Genomic DNA, 21922 nt, shown 5'->3' with positions numbered 1-21922 from the left:
TATTCAAAAATATCTGTTGTCTTGAAGTTTGTATCAGCTGTAAAATGTGCTCTAAGCTAGAGTTTTCCATAGGAAGTCTAAGCCCAGAAGAAATGTAAATATTTAGGCTCCTATACCAAAATTGATAGTATATGGATGGGCTGTTGCAGCCATGCGCTTGCGCAGTTGCAGGAGTAGAACCACAGTTTGGCAATTTTTTAGATACACCACACATCTTTAATTAAACTTACGTTATTGAATCACACCTTTGACACCCCAAGTGGTAGGTAGGTACTTTACCACTGAAATTCAGTTACCTCTGAAATGGGTTGTGGCAGCTGTTTGGGAGTACAAGTGAAGATTAATATCCAGTTGAAGAAGACAGGAAAAATTTAGAAAAAACAAAATACCAGAGTAAGAATTTTGCAAGAACACTAAACGCTTATGCACAAAGTACTATGAGACAAGTGCTGGGTGAAATTTTTTAGTCTATTTTTTCTTTGTTAGCAAAAAATGTAGATTTGGCAAAACCGAAGTGATTTGTGAAGTCATGTCAGTTTTGCCCAATTGTTTTGGCAAAAACACTCCCCGCAAAAATTTTGAAAAAGGTATCAACAGTTCATTTTGATGTTTTCAAAATGAAACATTTCAATCTTTTTAATCAAAGTGACTTCATTTTGAAACAGTTAGTTTTTAAGGTGCCACCAGACTCCTCGTTGTTTCCAATTTATTTAGTAAAACTCCTGGTCTTTTTCAAAACTCTTATTTAGGTTTTTACCAATTTTCACCCAAATTTTGGCTTTTTCAGGATCTGAGCATTTTTTGGACAGGCAGGGTGCTAGGTCCTGGCAGCCAAGACTACCTGACCACTGCAGTGACAGGCCCGCAGGGAGTGGAAAGCTGCACCCTATAAGTACTGGACTCCGGCCAAACAGAGCCACCTCCTGATCCCAGCCATTCAGCGCAGCCCCAGAGCACAGAGGGCAGTCTGCTTCCCCTGCTGGACAGGGCATGTGCAGGTGAAACAGATGGGGCTGTGCTGAAGGGCCTGGCTCAGGAAGAGGCTCTCCTCTGGCAGGGGAGCTGGTACTTGCAGGGTTTAGCCTTCCTTTCCTCTCCTGATCCCAGTCATTTAGCACAGACCTGTTCACTTCCTCTGTGCAGTGGGGGAGTCCGAAAGGCAGGAAGCAGGGTTCTGGCAGCCAAGACTGCCCACTGATGCAGGGAGCAGGTGGCTTCCTCAACTGCAACACTGCAGCATCTCACACCCTTAGCCCCCATGAATATACCTCCCCACCTCTCCCTGGGTTTGGTTTTTACCTATTTTCACAATTTTTTAAAATTTGTGAACACTGAAATTCCCAGGAAATCAAAAAGAAAATAACCAAAAACGGAGGCCCATTGGTATCGTGTTTACAGACCTATTAGATCCTCCAAGTCCATCTCCCTGCCAATGCTGGTTTGTAAAAAGGATCCTGGACTAACCAACACAGAAGGTAGTATGGGAAGCCCTCTGAGGGACACACAAGAGCATGCAAGTGTGTGTGTTGGGGGGGGGGGGAAAGGGGTGGTGCAGAAGAGAATTGCAGTGGAGCTAGCATGAGCTACTCTTCACCAACAGAAACCAGCAACAGAAAGCAGAGAGTAGTTAATGCAGATTTGTGGGGACCAATGGCATCAGCAGACAACTTACACTATATGGTTGTTGCACCAAAGTAAGAGGCAGCTTCCCATGGTAGGCTTGGGACAGTGCAAAGAAGTGCTATCTTGGCTGAATAAGATAGGGTCTGATCTGAAGGCCCTTGGGGGGAAATCTGAACCAGGTTTGATGGGAAACTCTGTGCAAGCTCTACTACAGGCTTTCGGCTTCCAGAGAGCCTCACTCACTAAGTAGGTGTTGTTGTAAACTTAAATAAGTCTAACATTCATTCATTACAAATGTTATGCACAACTGCTACCAGGTAATTAGCTGACATGAACAAGAGGAAGAGACTCAAACCTCTGGACAGCTATGAATGAAGCACAAAGGAAGGATAGACCTGAATTCTAAATAAATAAATAATAATAAAAAATTATGTACATAGTAGTTTGCAACAGAAAAGGCAACATCCTGCCTCCTGATAAAGAAATAGCAGGCTTTGTTTGCCCCGTTTGATTTACTTCTGAGTGAGTTTTTAATTGTGTTTACTCATCAGCTCTTTAAAAAATGTATCAGTCTGCTAAATGATGATCAGACTTTTTGGTAGAGGTCAAGACAGGGTTAGTTAACTAAAGTAATTGACACTAATATTATAATCATCTTTAGTCAGAGAATTGCAGGTGTTGCATATCAAGGTATTTCTCTTATCCTGTGATTAACACTACGGAGCAACAAGGTAATCGAAGTTAATTCCAAAGTTCAGCAAAACTTTTTCTAAAAATAAATAAGATTTTAAAAAGTATTTAATGTCAACACCTAAATCATTTATTTTGATACTTGCAACTTTTTTTTTTTTTTTTAAACATATGATACATTCCAAATTTTACAAGTAGTCCACAGATATTAAAGTTGTAGCCGATTTATTACAGGTATTTCTTCCCTGATACCGAAATCATGTTATATAAATATTTCTACCATGAACATAAATACATGCAAAACAAATCAGAAAAGAAAAAGTTTAAGTAAGAATGTCTAAATTTACAGAAAACAGGATAAATTGTGTACTTTGCTATTTTTTGCAGCCATAATTCCATCAATCCATTCAACCCTCTGCATCTCAGAAAAATGAGAAAAATGCCTTCTATCAATGTTTTGATTTACCCAGAAAATCTGTCAGTGTAATGAATTGTGGCAGATACCATTTTGTTATTTCTGGAATATCTATGCCCATGATAAAACTGATTTTTTTCAATGCAATTTTAACTAAGTTCCCTAGACAGGTGGAATAAAGCAGAAGCAGCAAGCCTTTCAGTAAAAGAAATAGTGTTGCAGAAAAAAAAAAAATTTATGACATGCACAGCAAGAAGTTGATATATAACTAAGAGGAGGAAGGGTAGACTGATGGAACTTTAATGCTGATTTTCTTTCTGCAGATTTTGCAGCTCTCTTATAAAAGAGTGAGGTGTATATATGAAGATCAAAGAGACATTAGAGACAAGAATGTCGTATCTAATACCAGCCTTAAGAAATAGGAGTTGATAATTGTTCAGTTTGCCTATTTTGTATTGTCTACATCTTAACTCAAGACTATTTCCGAGCCTGTGGAGAATTGTCCTGTACACTGTAACATATACAGAATTATTCTGAAACATTAAATCTGTAAAAATACAAACAATCCAATCAAGCCTATTGTAAATAAAGACAGCAGCCACAGAAAGGATTGCTTGTCTGGGCTGAAGAGGAAATCAAAAGCAAGCCTCAGTAAAAGAATCACTTTGATTATTAAAACTCAGGACTACGTAAATAAATTGTTTGAATAACTTACCAAAAACTTGGAAGGCATTAAGGCTATGGATTTTCTATCAGAAAGTATGTCATTTAGAGATTTCTTGAGGGTCTAACATTGTATTTACTACATACAACTATACCTTCAGGCACCCACATACCAAGTGCAAAATCTGTGCAGATATAGAATATATTTATAAAATATACTATAGACAAACATCTTTACAGAGCTTTAGTCAAGTGTCTACTATGTCAGAAAGTAAATGTACTTGAAGGTACAACTGAAAGGAAATGAACAGGAGCAAACAAGTGCTCTGTGACAGTTGTCCTTCATATACAGAGAAAATTATTCATTTTTGTCTGAGAGTTTCTATTTGAAGACCTGAAATTAAGAAACTGCAATAAGATGTAGGTGGGATTTGCACCTTCAAAGATGGAAGTCAAAAATGAAGAAAAATGTGACTTTTTTTAATGTATTGCCATTGCCTTAAGACATCTTCTAAAACACAATGTCAACCCTTTAAATTTGGGAAAACAATCGCATCCTGAAAAATGAAAGGGTTTCCCCACTATATTAAAATTGCAAACCACACAATAGGTCTAAGGAGTGCAATGCTCCAGAAATAGCTTTAAATTAAATTATTTTACTTGTAAGCTAGTGTTAGTTCTTTTAGTAAAAAGAAAATCAACTGGAAGGCAAAAAAATCTGCAAGAATACAAATTAAAAAATAAATTTTAGATACACCGAGTTTAAGAGTTATCCACTGATGTAGACAGATACATCCATTTGCTACATTATTTCCATCCTTACTTTATTCCATTGCATGTACACAGTTTAAGTATTAAAACGTAGAATAATAAATAAAGTAAACCGGCTCAGATTACTAGCAAAGGGCAAAACACAATCCATAATTGTGCTTAATCTAGTCTCCATTTCAGCAGTTTTTTCCCCTCTTGTAGTTCATTAGAAAAATCAGAGTCAGATTTCCAAGAAGAGTCATTCTTTTGTCCCACAAAGTTCATTTGCCCAGGTTCTATACCCCAAGAGGTTTCATGTGAAGGAAGCACAGTGCAAACAATACTACTAATAAAACCTGCTTACATAGAAAAAAGTGTACATGGTTATTGTAACCAGGAACTTTACAAAATAAATTGGAAAACAAAGGTTAAATAGAAGGACTGGAATCGTCTCTTTATTTTCCTCAAATTTTTTTTTCCCTAATCCCTCTTTTGTTTGAAAAACTTACTGGGTTACAAAAATCATCATAAATAAAATTCCAGTCTTCAGATGATAACCAATTATAAATGCTGCCAATCAATGCCAACTAGTGTTTGATTTGCTTCTTGTGCGTGTCCAATTTCTTCTGTGATACTGTGCTGTTGCCAGAGTTTTTGAATCTTTTTAAACCGTTCTTTGCACAAGTGTAAGGGATTCCCACGCCTGAAAAAGAATACATTTATTAGGAAACTTACAATTGTGAAGTGTTATAGAGCAGTTACATACTCACAAATAATACACAAAACACTTACATGATCTTTTAATGTTACTGTATGTATAATACTTTCAAAGCAATTTTTGCAACAGAGTTGATGCCAAAGTAACTTAATCCTGTAGTATTTTGTCTGACCCTCTACAGACACAAATTTTCATCTTGTGTAATGAGCATAATTAAAAATGACAGCCCTTTACATTTGTGTAGATACATGTCATCTCTTCAAGATGAGGAGAGATACTAACTTAGTTTTGGGCCCTATGCTTCCACACACTAGGGGGCATATTGGAGAAAAAATAATCTATAAAAGCAGAAGAAATTAAGGTGAGAATCATGGCATGCTTCTCAACCCCACTACATTTGGGCTATCTGGTTATAGGTGAAGTATGTATTAAGGCAAACCTGGAGAAAACTGCTTAGGGAAGGCATGTTCCCCTCTGAAGCCAGTGGAAATAAAGGATCAAATTGTCAGGTGCAATGAGGCCACTATATAGTCAAATAACACCAGTGGTATAGCACAAGCTTCATTTATCTGACCCAGGTAAGAATGACCTTGCAGGAGTGTATCAGGCAATGCATAGGCAAATACACTATTTTCCTCATCTCCTGCCAGCATTGTGGACAAAAGGTGACACTGATACAGAAGGGGGTGGGGGAACCCACCCTCATGACACACAAAACTTGGCCTGTTTTAGTTCCCTGTGACTGTTAAATGCTGGCATAAGTTACAAGCAGCCCCTGGGCTGGGGGGAACAGCAAGTACAAAGCAGCACCAGGATTAGGGCAATGTAAAGGTGAGCTTTAAACAAGCTTTGTATGCCACCACCAGCTTACACTTTATGATTCTGACCATTTGCCAGGATCTGGGTTCCATTATCTATAAAGCCAGTAAGAGTAAATGCTATTGAACGCCAAGCACCCCCTCCCCCTAAGATTAAAGACTTCAGCACAGAAACCAGCATGCAGATCTACTTTAAGTCAACTTGGAACAGGAGGTTTTCATCTGATATAGACATATATACATAATTAACTATATTTAATAAACAAATTGTGCATAAAAAGTAGGACATATATTTGTCAGTAGTATTGTCTATGGAATCTCAGAGATGCTGAGACATTATTCAAGAATTTACCCCCTTCAGGAAACCTCTTTATACCAGGCAAATTATTTCTCATCAGCTGTTTCTAACAAAGTAAATATTTTTTTTAAAGGTTTGCTTTAGACATTACTGCCACACACAACTACATTATTGCCCAACTTCAGCAGCTTAGTTATAAATTATTTAATATATAACTAAGCTTATTATATGAACCAACTGCTTTTGAGGGTAAAAAAGTGTTTCAATGAACATTTTAAAACATGTGCTAGAAAATGTACCTGAGTCCCTGGTCCGTCTCTCCATAGTCATCAAGATAGGGAGGAGCATAAAAGCAGCCCTTTGTTTTTCCAGCTAAAAATAGCACTTGACATTCTCGTACTCTGCACAGAGAGAGCGCCAAGACATTTTGGTCATTAGCTTTATGATGTGACCACATTTTTGGTATTTTCACAAACATTAGCTTCTTGCAACTCTAACGTATCTGTGATTCTGTATAATCTGCACATACTGTGGAATTTAAAATGTAAGTACCATCTGAAAATATTTATATCCCTCCTACGCCATGTAATAAAATAGTTCAAACAAAATGTTGTTCCACATTTTATCTGTTACAGCATAAATATCAGCGTTCCTGAACTAATCTATTTGGAAGCTACTTAAGAACACTGCAAGAAAATACATCAATTTTGCTTCTCATTAACAAATGTTTATGAAAAACCTGAAACAAATTGTGTGGTCTAATCCTTCAATGCACATGTATTGTTGTGTCAACAGATGGGACAATTATTATAACCTGATGCCACAGTTTTAGTCCTGTGAAATTAATTTAGAGCTAACTTTTACATCAAAGTTATTTTCATGACTTCTGAAAAATAGAAAGTTTACCATGATCATTTCATTTATTTCCACTGAAATGTTACACAATACATGGGACACATCCTTTTTCTGATTAGCTTTGGACCTTCCAAGAGATCTTATCCCATCAAAGATAAAAGCTCCTAAAAATTCTGAAGTGCAATGAAGATAAAAAAAGACTATTTTTTGTGCAACTATTAACTAACTTCTTTTCTACGAACATCATTGTCCTTTACATACAGTGCAATGACAGTCACATTTATAGAAATATTCACTTCATGCCCATGTACAACATGTACCCTATTAATAAAATTTAGATACAATGAAGTCCTTACCTGAGAAATATACCCACTCCAGAACCACATGCATATGTATGTGCAGTACAGGCTCCAACATCTTCCCCTTCTAACTCTGTTTGACAACAGTAACTCTGAGAACATAGCATGGTCCCACATACAAGGCACAATGTTGGTGCTCTGCTTTTATCACCACCTGATTTTGGACACCTTTACATAAGCAAACAAAAAAAAATCCATACAGGTAGGTGAATACAATTAAATCTTTACTATGGAATTATAGTTCAGTACTTTAAATGGTAATCAATAGATTCAAATTTATTCTGGAAACTTCTCCAGTTAAATGAAGTTACAGATTCTAAATCCCGCCCCCCCCAACACTTCTACTTTATGTTTCATTGACATAAGTAATGAAGATAAGGCACTTTAGCAGAAAAGACGGCAGTGAACATGTGCCATTTACTTTATGATTTTCTAAACAATCTTTTCAAGGCTCTCATGCTAGAAGATTTTCCCGTTCATCAAAAGCAACAACTGGCTTTTAAAGCTCACCATCATAATTGCATAAAAAACTTACGAGAAATTAGATGCTTGATTAATGAGGCAGCTGTAATCATCTGGAAGGTCTATTAATTTGTTAGATTCTCTTGCATAGCTAAAATGAAACAATCACATGTTTAACAAATAGTGGACACAATCATTGCAAACTCATATTTCCCCCAAGTGTTACCTCAGTAACAATCTTATGTAAGTGATCAACACTCAATTTTGTCTTCTATATCTTACACCAGTCTCCGTATCTATGACAATACATTAAAATGGCATATAGGGGTAAGAAATTGGATATAAAAATTACTGTGAACACACATTTCTTTAAATGTTCTATGATTTAATATAAAATCAGTGTAATAATTTATATGATTACCTGATAAGTATTGGTGGAGGCATGCTGGAACCACATTCAGTCCCAGTGCTATGTTAAAGGACACTAATGAACTTCTAGTGTGCAACAGCAGGGTTTACATAGACCAATTAATGCACAAGTTAGTGCGCTTTAGATATCACACCCTTCATGAGTGCAATACCTCACCGCATAGATAAGCCCTTACTTGATACTGTTCCATTTGCTGTTTCATAGCACTACTCACAAGCCTTAATTTTCTTCCTCTCTGCCCACATGAATAGTTAAACAGCAGCCCATTTTTAGCTTGATGTGATAAGCCTCAAACTGATATACCACAAAGGAATCCAACGTCCCACAATTGAAACACACTAGATTTGGTTTGCATGGAGTCATATTTTTGTTATTTCTCCTTTATGGCTCAAGAAAAGTCCTAGAATTATATATTCTTTCATTTGCATACTTTAGACAGTGTTTCATCCTGATACACGATAGGATTATATGAACATTTCTCCTGCTAAGGGATCAGAATATTGTACGCAAGTCTCTGATACAACTAATATTGTTTTGAAAGCAGCCACTCTCCAATTCAAAAGACTTCTGCTACAAGGAGTAAATTTGTGTTTCTTTTCTTCATTACAAACACTTCAACACTGAATATTTATATAATTGGGAAATGATGAATATTAATATCAAGACCTTTTTATTTTCCCTCCAGATTCTACACTAGTGGTTCTCAACCTGCGGCCCGCTTGCGGCCTAATCAGCACAGAGCTATGGCCCACGTAACATCTTCAGGGCCATACATGTACAGCAAAAGCTTTGCTATCCAGCATGTGGGAGGACTGGGGGGTGCTGCTAAGTCAAAAATTCCAGTTAACTAAGCGTTATACTTACCAATGGAGGAGGGGAGTTTGGGTGCGGGAGGGGGCTCAGGGCTAGGGGTTGGGGCGCGGGGCACAGGCTCTGGGAGGGAGTTTGGGTGTGGGAAGGGGCTCAGGGCAGGGGGTTGGGGCGCCAGATCTGGGCAGCGCTCACCTTGGGCAGCTCCCCACAAGCAGTGACATGTCCCTGCTACTCCTAGGCGGAGGCGCGGCCAGGCAGCTCTGCGCGCTGCCTCCACCCACAGATGCCGGCCTCGGCAGTTCCCACTGGCTGTGGTTCTTGGCCAATGGGAGCTGCAGAGCCAGTGCTCGGGGCAGGAGCAGCACACGGAGCCCCCCGGCTGTTTCTCTGCCTAGGGGCAGCAGGAACATGTCGCCGCTTCCGGGGAGCTACACAGAGCCAGGTCGGGAACCGGTTGGTTCCGCGCCAACCGGACGTTTCTACAGCTTTCCAGTTGGTAAAGTGCCGGATAACACAGCTTTTACTGTAGTGTGTGTGTGTGTGTGTGTGTGTGTGTGTGTGTGTGTGTGTGTGTGGCCCACATAACCCAGAGAGAGCTGCATATGCAGCCCACAATGGTAAATAGGTTAAGAACCACTATTCTACACAATGTAAGTTTTAATAATGTTAATATCTTCAGAAACAATAAGAATCTACGAGGTTGTGCAATCTAAGTTCAAGGTTGTACAAGAAGCAGTGCACTGTGACATGCTGAGAGATAAAAGACCTACCACCGGATTAACCATCTGTAACCTGCTTATCTGTTCATTAATAGTATAGGATGAACAACAGAAACAGATGTAAAAAAATTCCTAACAGTCAAATGAAAAAAAAAACCCTTTCAACTATTCAATTAGAATATTATAACTTGAAATTATCTTCATTTTAAAACTGGTAGTCTATCATTTAATCAACTGACTGAATAAATACACCTCTACCCCGATATAACACGAATTCGGATATAACGCGGCAAAGCAGCGCTCCAGGGGGGGCGGGGCTGCGCGCTCCGGCAGATCAAAGCAAGTTCGATATAACGCGGTTTCACCTATAACGCGGTAAGATTTTTTGGCTCCCGAGGACAGCGTTATATCGGGGTAGAGGTGTAATGTACTGATTTTTGTCACAGCTGGGTATTAATCCAGCATTTTTATGTTCAGGCTTAAGAAGAAAATTCATTTTATACCATTTAGTACGGAACTTAAGTGTAAAAATAAGTTTTCATGATAGAGTTTTACCATTTGTTTGTGTGTTAAATTACTTGAATAGTGAGGTACCAATATTTAGCCTCCATTCTGAGTAAATAAACAATCTTCTTTAAAACTGCTAGGCATTAAAAACATCCTGAGCTTCATTTAATTGTTTTATGAGTAGAAATACATTTAACAGACCAGACAATTTTGCTTTCAAATGTCTACCTGATTTCACAGAAAAAAGTTTTGTTTCTTAGAGCAGACAATTTAAAAATAATTTTACATATCAGTTGGAGGTTTTTTAATTAAATGTCTTTCAAACTGATATGCTCTAGCTCAACCAGTGGTTATGGGCTTGATTCAGGAACTTCTGAATGAAATTCTATGGCCTGAGTGTTATGCAGGAGGCTAAATGAGATGGATTATAATGATCCATTCTGGATTCACAAAAATCTCTGAAAATTTAAATAATATTTCACTCTCCCTATAAATAATTAAATATAATTTCAGTTTTCGGGGGGGGAGGGGGGGAAGAGAAGAGGAAATAAATAAATAACTTTTCTCCTCCATCCTAAAATCCCTCCATACTCACCTTATGGCTTGTCTTTTGCCTTCCAGGTACCTTTTTACTTCATTGTCACTACACCAACTTCAACAGAAAAAAGATGCCTTTTAGCCTTCATTAGACAGTTCTATAGAAGAACAACTACTAACAAGTAAAAAATATAGTTCTATTTGATATACTTTCCATCCCAAAAGACTTCTTCCAAAAACTTCTGTATTTTACAGGTAATTTTAAAATACATTCATCTTTCTCTTCCAAATATATGCATTACTGGGAAAATATTTACACTAATTTCTGGTGCAGCATACTTTATGTAGGAATTAAAGAAAAAAGTTTCATACCTTTCTACTAATGTGTTCATAATTTTGCTATTTTCTTGAAAAAGGCAAATGAGGTTGTTTGGCAGGGAAAGATAGCTACATAAATGCTCAAATTGGCTTGCCCCAATTACTGTAAATGCAGAAAAAGGAAGACAATAAATAGTTGCATTAGGAAGATTTCACCAACAGTAAATAAAACAACCCTAACTGGGGATTAAAATTAAGCCTATAATTTTGTCATCGATATTTTTAGTAAAAGTCAAGGACAGGTCACGGGCAATGAAAAAAATTCACGGAAGATGTGACCTGTCCCTGACTTTTACTAAAAACATCCCTGACAAAATAGGGAGGGAGGAGGGTCCAGCACCATGCCCCACTGCATGCAGCAGCAGCAGCGAGCTGCAGCCCCCTGCCCCTGCCCAGAGGCTGGGAGCTGGGGGGGGATCCCCCACCCCTGTCACGGCAGTCTCTGGAAGTCACAAATTCTGTGACTTCCGCGACCTCCATGGACATACTGGTAGCCTTAATTATAATGCAAAAGTGTGACTTCCCTCCTCCCGCCTCACCCCCCCAAACACACACTGCACATTAAGATGTAGTGAGAATTTAAGGCTGGTCAGAGGTGCCAGATTGAAAGTCCTGGAGACTGAAGTTCTCTATTTATTCACAAAACAGATATAGCACAAGCAATGGCAGTGCAAATAAGGTTGCCAGTTATGGCTCATGAAATGAGCTCCCTGTTAAAATGTGGTCCAGACTGAAAAAATTGGGAAGCCCATCTATGTAAAACAGAAGTTCAGGGAAGAAGGGAGTGTTTTTCACTCGAAGTCTTGCATACAGTCCAATACACTGGAGGGTAGGGATAGATATGCTGGAGAGTAGGGATAGGGTCCAGAGTGACCTAGACAAATTGGAGGATTGGGCCAAAAGAAATCTGATGAGGTTTAACAAGGACAAGTGCAGAGTCCTGCACTTAGGAAGGAAGAATCCCATGCACCGCTACAGGGTGGGGACCGACTGGCTAAGCAGCAGTTCTGCAGTAAAGGACCCAGGGATTACAGTCGACGACAAGCTGGATATGAGTCAGCAGTGTGCCTTGTTGCCAAGAAGGCCAACGGCATATTGGGCTCTATTAGTAGGAGCATTGCCAGCAGATCGAGGAACGTGATTATTCCCCTCTATTCGGCACTGGTGAGGCCACACCTGGAGTACTGTGTCCAGTTTTGATCCCCTCACTACAGAAGGGATGTGGACAAATTGGAGAGAGACCAGCGGAGGGCAACAAAAATTATTAGGGGGCTGGGGCACATGACATGAGGAGAGGCTGAGGGAACTGGGGTTATTTAGTCTGCAGAAGAGAAGGGTGAGGGGGGATTTGATAGCAACCGTCAACTACCTGAAGGGAGGTTCCAAAGAGGATGGAGCTAGGCTGTTCTCAGTGATGGCAGATGACAGAACAAGAAGCAATGGTCTCAAGTTGCAGTGGGGGAGGTCCAGGTTGAATATTAGGAAACACTATTTCACTAGGAGGGTGGTGAAGCACTGGAATGGGTTACCTAGGGAAGTGATGGAATCTCCATCCTTAGAGGTTTTTAAGGCCCAGCTTGACAAAGCCCTGGCTGGGATGATCTAGTTAGTGTTGGTCCTGCTTTGAGCAGGGGATTGGACTAGATGACCTCCTGAGGTCTCTTCCAACCCTAATATTCTATTATTCTATGAAAACTATCCTTTACTCTTTTCAACATTTTGTTGAGGAGCCATAACTCAAGGAAATGTTACACAGCAAGAACTAGTCTTGATAATAGCCTATATGAAAAAAACCACTGACTTTAATTTTAGTTCAGAATTAAAATATCAAATAATTCAATTTTAAATATGGGGATCCTAGAGTAGTGTGGGTTCAGATGTGCCTTTTCTTTCTGATGATGATTAACACCTCCAGACTTGTATTTAAACCCTGTCTGAACCATAGCTCCAACTGAGCTACGGTTGTTGCTATCATGAATTCAACTTCGTGTTACACTAGGTTTACATGCTCACATTTGAAGATTAATTCAAAATTAAGGGCCTGCTGCTAATCTCATTGAAGTCAAAGGGAGCAGGAGCAGGTCTCATATGAGAAGAATGCTGAAGGTAATAAAGATGAGATTTCAAACAAGCAATGAGCCTTTACTTCTTTTTAACCACTAGAATATCAATTTCATGTCCTATATTATTTTGAAACACAAAGATACAACAGTGCAAAATTGTTTGGATTTTGCTTATTTTTAATTAAAAAGTGACTTTTTAAAAACTAAAAAACCTTTTCTGTTGCTTTGCAGTTTTGTGCAGATATAGTCCTGAATCATTAGTAAGTCAGCATGTTTTAATTTCAGCTACTACAGAAAGGAAAGTTTAATGTGGTTTATTATCGTTAGCATTTAAATCATTTTTTTCCATGCCATTTATAATGCTGTCCCTGTACATCTAGCAATAAATGGACATTACCTTGAATTTCTGATGGTGCTGGGACTCCATTTAAATAATGGAAAAACAAAGCAGAGCATCTCAGGAAAGGCGTAATTCCAGCTTTTATACTCCTGCACAGATGCCAGCCTGAGGACATTTCTTTCAAGGCACTTGAAACAGAATGAATAAAATTAGAGAGAGAGAGAGAGAGAGAGAGAGAGAGAGAGAGAGAGAGAGAGAGTGTGTATATATATATATAATGTTATGACTACGTTAAAAAAACAGAGCTAATATAAAGCTGCTGGGCTAAATAACAGTATGTTTAATAAAAGTTAGGCCATACTTCATATTGAGCATTTTTTGACTTTGGCTGAAACAAATGTCAGGTAAAGAGAGGGTTTACTTTGAAGCTAACACTAATGGGAAGATAAATATTTATGAATCTCTAATTTCAACAGATAACACAATAAGGAATCAGAAATTTGGGAGAAGCTGAGTGGCTAAAAAGTAAATAAGTTCTCGGAACTCAGCTGCAAACTATCAAGATTTATTTACATATGCCAAATGGCTGATCAAAATTATTCTACAGTATAGTATTACTGAACTCTAAGGAGGTAAATTACAGAAATTTTCTGATTTGTCATGTGACTTTTTTCAGTCAGTCATGAACCAGGATTAGTTGGTAGCACACAAGGAGCAAGAACTTTTGAATTTAAAATCTGATTCTCTTAACAGCATCAGTACATCAAATTCAGCCTTTATATGGTGTTACAGATTGGTGGTGGGAGCAGGAGGGAAACAATGGTTGTGTAAACTAGAGATTATCATTTTACCTTCCTGTATGCTGGGAAAGAAATTTATACAAAGTAAGCACTGCTACTTCTTCTTCACCATTAGGGTTTTCTTGGTCCATGCCATTTTCTTCTGAAGAGCAAAGAAAAAATAAGTCAGGTACAATTCTAAACATAGAAATCACTAAATTATTTTTAATGGACAAATCTTTTTTTAGAAATAGTTGAGAGAGGAGGTGAAGCTCTGAATACCACAGGTGTTTATAAAAGAAGCATTAAAGACCCGGCTATATTATCATCGGTATCAAACATCTAAAATAATGACGTAAACCAAATTTTGACAAGAAGGCCAAGAACAAACAAGTGAAATGCCCCATTAGAAAACAAGGAAAAGATCGTTTTGTCTCCTCCCACGGATCAGGTCTGGCTGCCAATGTCACACAGAACAGATCTTTTTTGCACAATATACCATACCCAGTCCCTCTTGTTATATGAGTACTAAAAGCAGGATGCATTAATTCCTTTCTTTAGTAAGCACAGATTATTTTCTTCAGGAAACAAAAGTTTAACCCGGCCTATGCCATAAACTTTTGCCAGCACAGTTATGCTGGTGGGAGGGGGGGGGGTGATTTGTGACCAATAGAGTAAGCTTTTAATTAGCACTAAGGGTACTTTGCTGGTATGAAATAGCAGCATAGCTATACTTTCAAGTGTAGACCCAGCCTTAGTGTTCATTTTTAAAAAAATTGATAGTGAAACAAAAAAGGAGGTATTACCTGTTGATGAAGTAAGTAAAATTTGTACTATGTGTGCCATTGTGACAAGATGGAAGATGTGAAGATCTCCAGTGCCAAGACTAACCCCTGAAAAATCCTGACAGTATATGGCAGGAAAAGAGAGCACCAAGCTTACCTGTATTAGAGAAAAATAGAAAGTGTAAGAGAATGAATGTCTTCCCCCTTCTGTGCCACAGCCTCAAGAATCAGTCAGTTTTTTCTTGACGTCATCCTTTGTGCTGCAGTACATTCGATGGGACTAATTTTAACACCAGTTAAACCATTTCGTCACGTGACATAGGGATAACTATCAAATAATGCAGGGTTCATAACATTCCCTGCCTTTTTTCCCCAAGTCGGAGGATAAACTGTAATATAGCAATAAATATTAAAAATCTAAACATCCGTGAGAAGGTATCCTAACTTGCTGTATTTTTTCCTCAAAACTCTTGTGGTTATGAAGAAAATACATAACTGCAGCTTTGACATATAAAAGATGCCTAAGGATACATCTACACTGCAAAAAGCCCTGCAGTGCGAATCTCAGAGCCTGAGTCAACTGATTCGAGCTTAGAGTACAGGGCTGAAAGTAGTAGTGTAGATGTTCCGGCTTGGGCTGGAGCCTGGGCTCTGAAACCCAGTGAGGATCTCAGAGCTGGGCTCCAGCCTGAGCAGGAATATCTACGCTGCAATTTTTAGCCCCATACACTCATGGGGCTCACACAGTCTCAGCTGACCCAGGTTTTGAGACTCACTGCCCCATGGTTTTTTTTGCCGTGTAGATGTAACCTATAGGATTAAAGGTGTAGGTGTATTCATTATGAAAAACTTACCAATAAATGAAACATGTCAATATCAAGAATGCATGGAAGATTTCCACTTTTTTCATTAGGCACCAGTGCTGAATATATAAAAAAAACAAAAATGTATTAATTACACAACAAACAATCGGCACTGATTTTTGCTACAGAATAGACTATAGTTATCTTAATTGTGTGTTAATGTTTTAGGTATCTACTGACAAGTTCTTTCAGGCTTTGGCGAGGAATAAATTAATTCAAGAACTTGTGCACGCTGCTGGAGCAGGTTCTATTCTAGTTTCCAAACTTTATATTTCACTGAAATGAGATGATAAAATAATTTGTATAAAACTGTATAGTACACTCTGTTCTCTGATTTTCTTTTAGTTACAGCTGGACTGCAATAGAAAAAGTGGTGGTATTCTCCCAAGCGAGTCACCAAAATGAGACACTGCTCACTGTAGATTATGCAGACATTTAAAATAGGATTATGCAGCTCTCTGAACTCTGCTCGGCTACTTGAGCCTGGTTCCCATCTCTGGGCTTCAATATGTCCATAATCTCTGCAGCGCTCTTTGGGACTGGCACCTTCTTAATAAGGGAAAAATAAATAAGTTGTGGTATCTACACTTATCGCACCAAAAATGAGACCTCACTCTCAGAAATCGTGTAGATCTGTGAATCTTCTCTCCTATTTTATAAGACAAATTAATTACGATGCTAAAATTTAAATTAACTCAGAAGCCCAGTGATGACGACACCTCGCTGAGATGAATGGGGAAAGTGACACCTCTCAGAGCTATTGTTCCAGCTGAGATCACATTTTTGAGATTGTCTGTGCTACAGATTCACTTAAAAAACAGCTTTGATTCTGGAAAATAAGATAGCAGCTGATATGAATATGGCTGTGAGTCAGCTTAATATGAGCCTTGGTTTAAACCCCTGCTTCGGCACTAGTGATTCCCATAGTTTTAAATTTTACTTGAAATAAATGTAACCAGTGGAATAATAATGCTACTAACAAAACAGTATGTTTTTTTTAGTGTACCGAATGCAAATTTAAGCTTAAAATAGCAAACATACAGTAAATATAAATCAAGTACTCCATGCAATAATAGAACATCACCCATTTTGCATGGAGAGTACCTCCATTTAAAAGCAAAACAAAAAACCAACCTCCTTGAAGATACAACCATCTATTATTTAAAGCAACATCCAAAGAAAAATATCACAAAGCATTCCCTCGGAATATCTTTACCCCAAATAGTAAAATCCAGATGAAGATCATAATAAAAATTTTAGCCACAAACTGTACAGTAATGTAAGCCATCACACTTGAGAATATTTTTATGTTGACAACTGCAAATACTCCAAGTGAAGAGGTAATTTACTGTTTCCAGAGCACTTAAACTTCCCTTAATAACTGAAGAATACTTAGACAAATTTAAAGAGCTATTGTTATTTGAAAACAATTTACTACTGTGACGATTCCAATACCTTCAGATTATAAGTGTTACTGTTTTGGTAAATTCAACATAAACCCATATAAACACCTATCATCCTTTTTTTTTTTTTAATTGCTATCAGAGATTTAGTACTGCAAGTGTCCACTTTTGGCTGTAGTACTGCAGATGTCAGCAACTGATCCACTTCTATTGATTCTATCAATAACTTCAGAGTATATATGAATCTCAACATTTTCTGAAAATAGCACTTTTTGTATAGTGCAGCCCCTACAAGCCTTCCCATCTAATAACCTTGTGTTAAAGTAATTGTTGCATTACTGATTATTATTACTGTCACTATCTCAACTTACAAGGATTTAAGTAACTCACCTTTTTTTTCTTCAAGTTAAACTAATAGAGCTTTAAATTTTAAGTTGGGGTTTTACTGACATTCACATTACTTAATTCTTGACAGTGTTCTTCTTTTCATCAAGAAATATATTGGTTATAGCATACATGTATTTATATAAAGGGGTAGATATTGGCCAGATTTTCAAAGGTGCTGAGCAGCACAATCTCCAATAATCAGGCCAATATATCTGTATTTATTATATTCTATTTCAGATGACTTAGATCTCAAGTGTTGGGATGCTCATCTATTTCGACAAACTTTTCATTCAAATAGTTTTCAAGTTAACACAATGTAATTACATTATTAAAAAAATTTTCAGTCAGTATCATAAGCTATGCTTTCCAGCTACTCAAACTAAAACACCCCTTAGTTCTAAGACATCTCAACATTATTGATCCAAATTACTTAAAATATTGTTAATAGTTAACAACAACAAAAATCTGTGTCACAAAGAAAAACCGCCATCAGTCCATTCCACAATAGGGATTCTATAAATTTATTTTCCTAAAGTGTATTTTTGAAACTTGATACTTGCATTCACGGTAACAATAAGTATGCCAGAAATAAATGTTCTTATAAAATTAATGTTAAATCACGTAAATTTTAGATAAAAAAGGATGTCTGCAAGTCTCACAGCTTTTAAAGTTTCTTCAGGGTTTTATCTTCTTATATAGTTTTTCAGATAATCATATTGCTAATTTTTGTCAGCTTTCCCAATGGCTGTACTTATTATGCAAAAATAATTAGTATAATGTATTGAACTTACATGCAAAGAGCCTACAAAAGTGACCCTGTACTGCCGAAAGAGATGAAACTGTCCAGTGTGCTGCTGCGAATCTTGTTAATGAAGTAAGGCAGTCATCCTAAAAAAAAAAAAAAAAACCCCAAACTAAATGTCACAATTAAACTCTTCAAGATGGAATAAAACGATACCTTTATGACTCTATATAGTACATCTCTCTAGTGAGGTAGCTATAGTCTTTACCACAGAATGTTGAGAGATCTAGATTATGCCAAAAATTCAATGTAATAAAGGGGGTGTGTGTGTGTGTGTGTGTGTGTGTGTGTGTGTGTGTGTGTGTGTGTGTAAAAACAGATTTACAGAACACAGTTACAATCTCAAAGCTCCTTGCTTTGGCTGTCATTATGATGAGACAAACCCAACCTATTACACTTAGCATTCATGAAGAACAATTTAATTACATTTTACATTTGTTTAATAAAATAATAAAAATATGTGGAGATATACCTATCTCATAGAACTGGGAGGGACCCGAAAGCTCATTGAGTCCAGCCCCCTGCCTTCACTAGCAGGACCAAGTACTGACTTTGCCCCAGATCCCTAAGTGGCCCCCTCAAGGATTGAACTTCACAACCCTGGGTTTAGCAGGCCAATGCTCAAACCACTGAGCTATCCCTCCCCCGTTTCAAGTTAAATGTATCAGATATTGATAGAGAAAAGAGTGGAACCCAAGTTAAAATGAAACTCTCCAATAATTTCAGGCTACAATTTTGGCACTCTGGATTAAAAAAAAAAAAAAAAAAAAAAAGAGACAACCCAGTGATTCAGAATTGAGGCTATTTGATCTTACCTGTCGGCAAGGTAAATGACCAAATAATGGTTTATCTTCATCAGCTAAAATTCGTTCTGCAGAAGTTAAAAAAAAAAAAAAGTTTCAGTGCTGTAAATTTAAATAAAAATCTGCAAGCATCTTGCCAACACACAGTAGTTACTAAAAACAAAATGTTACCTATAGTCTGTATTGTGTAAGCACAGCTACCCCAGCACATTATGGGTACACGCAGATCTTCTTCATTGGGATGCACCTTCAGTCCCACTTTATATGTTGCAGTACCAAATGTTGTCAGCATCTCTTTAATGCTTTCAGAATAAAGACTCCTGAGATGAGAGAGAGATTGGTTTATTGGCATTAAAAAAGTCTATTCTGACAATAGGCAAATTAAACATCAAATGGAAGCATAATATCTGAATGCTCTGATTTATACAAAGTTGACAGATCTTTTGGACCATATCCTGCTTACCTGACTCAAGCAAGTAGTCTAACTAACTAGTCTTGTTTGTGTGAATACTGGAAGAAGGATTTGGAATTTTAATGCTATTTTAAACAGTTTGTGCCATGCACTGCAGTAATCAATTTTTTGGTTGTCTGGATTAGACTGGAATTTTACATATTTGTACAGCACTATCCAGACTCTGTCCTCAACACAACTGGGTAGAATATAGTTAAGACTATAATGGGAGTAATATGTGCCAGTTTGAGGGCAGAATTTTTAATGTACTTTCTCATTAAAAAAGGAGACTTGTTACACAACTATAATTGTTTCCAGATATGTAGATTCTGTAAATTACATTTCAATATATTAATGTGCTCACAACTTTGCACTTTTAAAAACATTTTATTTGGAGAGTTTTAAAGTATGACTTGATTTTATAATAGTTGTGAATTTCTAATTAAGTTTAACTTCGACCATGAAGTTATATGTATCCAATTATGTAACCATGAGTTTCTATGTGTGCCCAGGTTTACACAGACAAACAATACCAATCACTGAAATAGGGAACTGTAAGAGTATCAGAATCTGGTTCAGATGCAATAGCGAGGCCTTGATTTACACAGTGGGTTTTTTTGCATGTTTTCAGTTCTGCACGGGCAATTAATTGTGACCCTTTATTTTTGTAAATGATATGGTTCACTTTTACACGATGCAGCACGGTCGCCAAGATCCGCAAATCTGTGGCGTAGGTAGGACCCGACACTTGCGTGGGCCCCGACTTTGTGTGGGTGGGCAATGATGGGGGCAGTGGAGGGATGAGGCGCCTCCCCTCACCCCTCCAGCCGGCCTTGCAGGAGGCCATGGAAACTCTGGCCAGGGGCCCCACCAGCTCCAGGCGTGGGGTTGGAGAGCGGGGGCTTGCCCCGCTCCACCCGCCCGACGCTCCTGCCGGGGAGCAGAGTCCGGGCTCGCCCCACCCTGCCCAGCACTGGGGTTGGGGCACCAGGGCTTGCCCCATTCCACTCACCCGGCAGTACAGCTGGGTAGCGGGCTAGAGGGCTTGCCCCGCTCTGTCCGCCCAGCCAGGGGTGGATCTATGTATTTTGCCGCCCGAAGCATGGAAGTGAGGCAGTCTTTGGCAGCATGCCTGTGGGAGGTCCGCTGGTAACGCGGATTCGGCAGCATGCCTGCGGGCGGTCCGCTGGTAACGCGGATTCGGCGTACCCGCCGCCGAATTGCCGCCGAAGCCGCGGGACCGGCGGACCTCCCGCAGGCATAAGGCAGCCTGACTGCCGCCCTCACAGCGACCGGCAGGCCGCCCCCCGCGGCTTGCCGTGCTTGGTGCCTGGAGCCGCCCCTGTGCCCAGTGCTCCAGTCCGGGAGCAGGGTCCAGGGTCCAGGGCTCGCCCCGCTCCGCCCTGTGCTCCTGCTGGGGAGTGGGATCAGGGCACAGGAGCTTGCCTGCTCTCTGGCTGGAATGCCGGGCGGGTGGAGTGGGGTAAGCCGCCCATGCCCCGACCCCGCTCCCCAGCAGGAGTGAAGGGTGGAGCGGGGCAAGCCCTCAATCTCGCTGCCGGGCTGGAGCACAGGGCGGGTGGGCAGAGCGGGGCAAGCATTAGGGTTGGAGCAGAACTTGTGGAGTGGGGGAGGAGGGAGAGAGGCTGGATGCTAAGGGGGTGGGTCAAAGCCCACCCTTGTCTACGCCCCTAGCGCCGATGTGTCTAAACTGAGCTCGTCGCTTCCCGCCCTTCCTCCACCATGCTGCTCTCAGTGTGTAATGGGATATTGGTACGTTGTTCGCTTAACTTAAGCCGCTATTTATCACCCATAATAAGTGTTTACCATGAGCTTTAAGAGGAAATTGAGAGAAAGTGACTCAAAAAATGATATGTCATGTGTGAAGAAGCAGAAAAAAAGTGTTGACTTTAGTACAGAAAGTGGAAATGTTGGATAGGCGCGCTAAGGGTGAATGTTCATCATCCGTGGCTAGGGCTTATGGCCTTAATGAGTCGATCGTGCGTACAGTGAAGAGAAATGAGGCAAAAATTAGAGCAAGTGCTGCTGCAAGTGCACCTAAAAGTGCTAAAGTGTCATTCTATACTCATGATACTACCATACAAAAGATGGACAAAGCGCTGAACATATGGATTGAGGATGAAAAACAGAAAACGGTTCCACTGGACGGGCTAGTGATTCGAGAAAAAGCTAAGAAATCGTATGATCACT

The 21922-nt window shown here is 39.1% G+C and overlaps 1 protein-coding gene across 4 annotated transcripts in view; it reads right to left on the bottom strand.

The window, feature by feature from the left end:
- Positions 1-4212: 4212 nt before the first annotated feature.
- Positions 4213-21922, bottom strand: part of UBR2 (ubiquitin protein ligase E3 component n-recognin 2) — a 109254-nt gene continuing 91544 nt past the window's right edge. For all 4 annotated transcript variants that reach the window (XM_065400325.1, XM_065400324.1, XM_065400323.1 and 1 more), the window contains 13 exons: positions 19432-19580; positions 19273-19328; positions 18447-18543; positions 15857-15924; positions 15024-15159; positions 14290-14380; positions 13496-13626; positions 11030-11138; positions 10716-10772; positions 7725-7802; positions 7187-7357; positions 6275-6376; positions 4213-4844 (listed from right to left, as the gene is read on the bottom strand). In XM_065400325.1, coding sequence (XP_065256397.1) covers positions 4703-4844; positions 6275-6376; positions 7187-7357; positions 7725-7802; positions 10716-10772; positions 11030-11138; positions 13496-13626; positions 14290-14380; positions 15024-15159; positions 15857-15924; positions 18447-18543; positions 19273-19328; positions 19432-19580 — 1387 coding nt within the window. In that variant the 3' untranslated portion in view covers positions 4213-4702. The remainder of the gene's footprint in view (positions 4845-6274; positions 6377-7186; positions 7358-7724; positions 7803-10715; positions 10773-11029; positions 11139-13495; positions 13627-14289; positions 14381-15023; positions 15160-15856; positions 15925-18446; positions 18544-19272; positions 19329-19431; positions 19581-21922) is intronic.

This window comes from Emys orbicularis, chromosome 3, assembly GCF_028017835.1.
Source record: "Emys orbicularis isolate rEmyOrb1 chromosome 3, rEmyOrb1.hap1, whole genome shotgun sequence".
Classification (NCBI taxonomy): Eukaryota; Metazoa; Chordata; order Testudines; family Emydidae; genus Emys; species Emys orbicularis.
Note: the sequence above shows the minus strand (reverse complement) of the source record. Positions and strands in the feature narration are given on the sequence as shown.